At 41.8% G+C, this 5,452-nt stretch overlaps 1 protein-coding gene across 1 annotated transcript in view; it reads left to right on the top strand.

Moving 5' to 3' along the window:
• The first annotated feature begins 416 nt into the window (after nucleotides 1-416).
• The window catches only part of RTCB (RNA 2',3'-cyclic phosphate and 5'-OH ligase), a 10,292-nt gene continuing 5,256 nt past the window's right edge, over nucleotides 417-5,452 (top strand). The window contains exons 1-6 of the mRNA XM_031057743.1: nucleotides 417-542; nucleotides 1,687-1,786; nucleotides 2,841-2,997; nucleotides 3,601-3,757; nucleotides 4,869-5,028; nucleotides 5,343-5,452. Coding sequence (XP_030913603.1) covers nucleotides 432-542; nucleotides 1,687-1,786; nucleotides 2,841-2,997; nucleotides 3,601-3,757; nucleotides 4,869-5,028; nucleotides 5,343-5,452 — 795 coding nt within the window. The 5' untranslated portion in view covers nucleotides 417-431. The remainder of the gene's footprint in view (nucleotides 543-1,686; nucleotides 1,787-2,840; nucleotides 2,998-3,600; nucleotides 3,758-4,868; nucleotides 5,029-5,342) is intronic.

Raw genomic sequence — 5,452 nt, 5'->3', positions numbered from 1 at the left:
GGGAGCAGCGCGGGCGGCAGCGGTAGCGGGCTGTGCCAGCACTGCCGGCCGGGAGCAGCGCGGGCGGCAGCGGGCTGTGCCAGCACTGCCGGCCGCGCTCTGCGCTCCGAGTGTTCCCCGAATGCCGCTCCCAGAGTTCCCGGGGGGGTGTACTGCCTGGGGCTGTTCGCTGTGGGGCTGGAGTTCAGGGCTGGATCTCATCCGCCAGCTGGGCTGGGGGGAGCACGCTGCTGTTGTTAGCACAGACCTCACACTATGGGTACAAACAGTAGAAGTTGGTCTTCAGTGAAATAAACACTGCATTTAATGAAACTGCAGCTTGTGCACAATGCCAGGCTCTTTATACCAGATTAGAAGTCTTGCTGGTGGCTGACTTCTTTTTTGCCAGTGTTTTAAACAGCCTCTTTAGAAAGTGTTTCATTGTGATTATCATGGTAAATTATCAGATTACTTTTTTAAAAAAATCTTTTTTAGGTGCGGGTGGCTTCCTGCCTGCTATGAAACAGATTGGGAATGTGGCTGCATTGCCTGGCATTGTTCATGTGAGTATCTGCTTTGAAAAATCTGCTCTTTTTCTGTTCCCATTTGCCTGAGATTATTGCATTCTAAATGGAAACTTGCTCATGAGAAGAGGTATGGACCAAAGTTCTTCTCAAGGCAGTTTGTGTGTTAGGAACCTGTGTCTGAGTAAGGAGTTCTTGCAAGGGCAGGCTGCAAAACTAAGTTGTCAGAGAGAGAAGTAGCCACTTATTTCATTGCTTGTCTTTTGACATTGAGCTTTTCATGCTATTTCAGCCTCTTGAGCCACCTTTCCCCACTGTTCATACTAACTGCTTGTTGGTTTTGAATTGCCTCTGCTCTGGAATACATGGAGAAGTGTGGACAGAGCAGGAGGTGGTACTGTTGTCTGTACTACTATTACTGGCCTCATGTGAGTAGTGACCCTTCACACGCACTGAACACTGACTTCCCTCATCCTGTGCCTTTTTGGAAGCAAAGCGTCAGATATAATGATTCAGGAGGAAGATGCTTACCTTTTCAAGAAGTGCAAAATACAATGTGGAAATTATCTTTTTCACATTCAATGTTGCATATATTAATAAGTAAAAAATAACAGATATTTTAATTGTCTCTCTTTGCAGAAGTTTTGAATTTATGGATGCAGTAAAAGGCAGACCATCATGCTATTAAATGCCTTAGGGATCAGGCCAAAATGGAGTAAGGTAGAATAGTAACAACCTTCTAAAATGGGGATTTTGGCTGGTAGTTTGTAGAAGAGATGCTACAATCATCTACATATTCAGATCTTAACTTTTTCTCTCCAAACCAAGGATTTCTTGGTGATGTCAAGGAGAGGCAGAAGAAGCAAAGAATTCCATTCAAAAGTACTGTTCACTTCAGTGTGTGGTAGCACTTTAACAGATACTGAAAAGTTCCAATTTCTGGTAACTTTCTGGGTGTCACAGGGTGTTTGCTTCAGAGATCTGGTCTCTGCTTTTTTTGACTGTTCTGTAAATGCAGGAGATTAGACCCTTACCTGAGTTGATGTATTCACCTACATCTGAACATCCGTTCTCTTTTTGGTATATTTGTTTGCAAATATGACAACCACTACCACAAGGCATAGTATAACCAGGGCTACTCTGCAAGCATTGAGTTTCATAAAGGTTTAAAATTGCCTTTCAGAGATCAATAGGCCTTCCAGATGTCCATTCTGGCTATGGATTTGCTATTGGCAACATGGCTGCCTTTGATATGAGTGATCCTGAAGCAGTGGTTTCACCAGGTAAGGATGACTGACTTAACCTGCTTTGAGAAATACCTGGGATGGCATAAAAGTACTTCACATTCAGAAACAAAGCAAAAAATATGAGAATTACAGGGAGTTAAGGGGTGCTTAATTCTTGCACTTAGAGTGTTTATTCTTTATGGAGCGGGTCATTACGCTGAGAAGAGCTAAACAGTACAGGGAGAATTGCCCTTGTGTTTGCAGCTTGAACTTGTGATATCCCTCAGTTCTGAAGTCTTTGACGTTGTTTCACCAGATTGAAAAAGAACTGACTAGCTTCTTTGAGTAGTTTGAAAACATCTTTTGAGGATATTTCTCCACTTAAAACATGACTTTACATTATGTCTGTCTTTTTAGTAAACACCCAGATCTTTTGTTACTGACAGTCTGAAGCTTGTGTGGCTGTCATGAAACATGATACTCATGTTTTAGTTTTGCTTTGATCAGTTCAAGTGTTCCTGATTGACTGAGACCCAAAGTCTCTTAGTTTGGTATCTCCCTTCTAACATTAGTAATAGCAGAACCTTCATAATAAAGGTGGCATGATTATCTTTCACATTTGGCATTGCCTTATAGAATTTATTATTATAAATAGTTGAGCAAAATATCAAGAACTGAAGTTTAGCATTTCTTATAAGTATTTATTGCTTCTTATAACTATTTATTATTTATTCCAGTGAAGATTCAAAAAAAACTTACTTCTGGATACTGCTTTCAAGAACATTTTACATCAGGGAGCCATTCTAAGATCTGTTACTTTTCTTCTGACCTTAGGCAGCGGAACAGGAACATTCTCTCTGCTTTCTATGGGCAATGTGTTTTATAATTGTGTCCACTTCTCTTTGTCAGCTTGCTGGAGTAACTTTGTAAATGGAGAGCTCTGTAGGCAATCATACAGCTATGTCTTGAAGTCTGAGGCTTCATGTAAATCTGTTAAAATGAAGTTTAGTACAGTTCTGCTTTTTTTGCCCCAGTATTGTGTCACAGGAAAAGGAGTGAGATTGCAGCCTTCAGAACATGCTCCCTGACATGGCTCTTTCTCCACTTGCAGGTGGTGTCGGCTTTGACATCAACTGTGGTGTCCGCTTGCTGCGGACAAATTTGGATGAAAGTGATGTGCAGCCTGTGAAAGAACAGCTTGCCCAGGCTATGTTTGACCACATTCCTGTTGGTGTTGGCTCCAAAGGCGTCATCCCTATGAATGCCAAGTAAGAGAATGACTTTGTGCACACATCACTAGAGGGGACATCTCTGTTGTTTGTTTTGATGCAAGATTCATCAGTGAGAGACTTAAGAAAGGAAAAGTAATTCTAAAATGCTTTCTGTTCTTTCTGCATATGTGCCTTACTAGGACTGACATAATCATCAATGCACGGTCTGCTCTTTCCTCCGCCATTTAAAGCCCTTAAAGGTTATTGCTGGGTTCTCATTTCTTCTGAAAACTTCCATGAACATAAAGGTCTTTTTTGAAAGAGAGGATTATAGATAGAAAATAGGATCTTTCCCACCCAGCAAAGAGGAAAAAGTGATGAGGTGCCAAAAGTTAATATATTTGTAGAGCTTGGCTTTCATGAAGTATTAAGAAGCTGTACTTATTTTTAGGAGAGTTGGGGGCTGACCATAACATAATAGAGTAATTCAGGTTGGATGGGATCTTTTGAGGTTATCTCGCCCAACTCCTTTCAGGAAGGATCTAAATCTAAAGTTAGGTCTGCCAACAAAAGGCATCAAGTTGCTCAAGGCCATATCCAGTAGAGTTTTGAGTATATCCAAGGATAATCATCTTATGTGTAGGTGTTTGGTAATTGCAGGGATTTGGAAGAGGCACTGGAGATGGGTGTGGACTGGTCTCTCCGAGAGGGCTATGCCTGGGCAGAGGACAAGGAGCACTGTGAGGAATATGGAAGAATGCTACAGGCCGACCCCAACAAAGTCTCTTCAAGGGCTAAGAAAAGGGGCCTGCCTCAGGTAATGTTACCTTTCAGTGGGGCTGTGCATGCTCCCAGGGTTCAAATATAAATGTTAGAGAGTAGTTCTCTAATTCTGTGTCTTTTCTTGAAACTCTAGCGTTTCTGGGCAGGGGGAAAGGTGAGATGGTGAGGTCGGTTCTGAATAATGCTTGACAAAGCTGCAACAGAGGAGAATAATACTGGGCTTACCCAAGGTCTCTGGGGCCATCAAGTTTTCATCTGTTAATGTCCGGTACTGGAAGGTGTATTGGATAGCATTTCCACATCCAGATGCATTTTCTTTTTAAGAGAAAGGCAACTTTGTGTTGTTCAACTTTCGTCCATGTTTGCTCAGCAAGTTAATAGCAGGGCAGGAAAAGATACACTAATAAATGGAACTAGCTCATAACTGAATCGCAGTTTAAGAGTTGGATTTAATTTCTATATATAGTATGAATTAATTTCTAGATATATTTCACACTGCTCTGTGTGGAACAATTCAAGATGGCTATACAAATGGCATATTTGTAAAGCTTTTTTGTACATTCTTGGTATTAATTGATATTATTCTTTATTAATTGGGGTGGTGCAAAATTACAGCACTTTAAACTTGTTACATTCCCAATTTTCACATTTGCCTTGCAAATAAGTGATCATCTGTTACAGAGTTGAAAAAATTTGGGCTTGGAAATGGAATATCTTGTTTTAATCTACTGGAAAGTTTTAAGTACATAATTAACAAGCTATTGTAACTCCTTTGTGGAGTTATAACTGATTATAAGCCTGTCTGCTTTGTTTGTACAAACTAGTCTCAATACGCTATACTCTTCCCATCCAGGCCAAATTAAGTTGGAAAAAAGTGGCAGCACAGTCTGTATGTAGATTCGGCTCCTCGTGTTTAATCACAGTCTTGTTCCAACACCACAGGTAGTTACAAATCTGAACAAAATGGAAAGTGGTGGTGCTACTGAGTTCTACTTCCTTGCAGTTTACATGGGAATATTTTTCCCCAAAAAATCCTTTTCTAAACCCAAAACCTTGCTGGAGCAATTTGCCCTATTGCCTGTTGCTGTAGCTCTCCCCTGTGCTCCCAAAGGCTCCCTGTCTGATCAATGTGTTGTGATTGGCAGCTGGGGACCCTGGGAGCCGGAAATCATTACGCCGAGATCCAGGTGGTGGATGAGATTTACAACGAATATGCTGCCAAGAAAATGGGCATTGACCACAAAGGGCAGGTGTGCGTGATGATCCACAGTGGAAGCAGAGGGCTGGGCCACCAGGTTGCCACAGGTATGATCTGACTGGTGTAGCTACCTGAGTGAGGCAAACTCCTCAGCGTGGTCTTGTCACTGACAGCAAACCCCAGCACCAAAGAGCATTTCCTACAGTGAATTGCTGAGAGGATCCTGAATTGCCTGATCAGCTGTTTGCAAACAGTTGATAACATTCTGCCCCAGATTTGCTTTTGCATTTGAGAAATAGCCTTGGGCTTGGCCATTGACACATGAGTTCAGTTTTAGGATATAAATTACAGACACCCTGTTAATCTCAAAGATTGCAGCAAAATAAGAAAGTCACTTAGACTTACTGTGTTTATTTTCCAGATGCACTGGTGGCTATGGAAAAAGCTATGAAACGGGACAAAATCATAGTGAACGATCGCCAGCTGGCGTGTGCCAGGATTGCCTCTGCAGAGGGACAGGATTACCTGAAG

This window comes from Geospiza fortis, unplaced genomic scaffold (genome assembly GCF_000277835.1).
Source record: "Geospiza fortis unplaced genomic scaffold, GeoFor_1.0 scaffold173, whole genome shotgun sequence".
NCBI lineage: Eukaryota > Metazoa > Chordata > Aves > Passeriformes > Thraupidae > Geospiza > Geospiza fortis.
The sequence above is the reverse complement of the archived record's forward strand: the minus strand, read 5'-3'. Positions and strand labels throughout refer to the sequence as shown.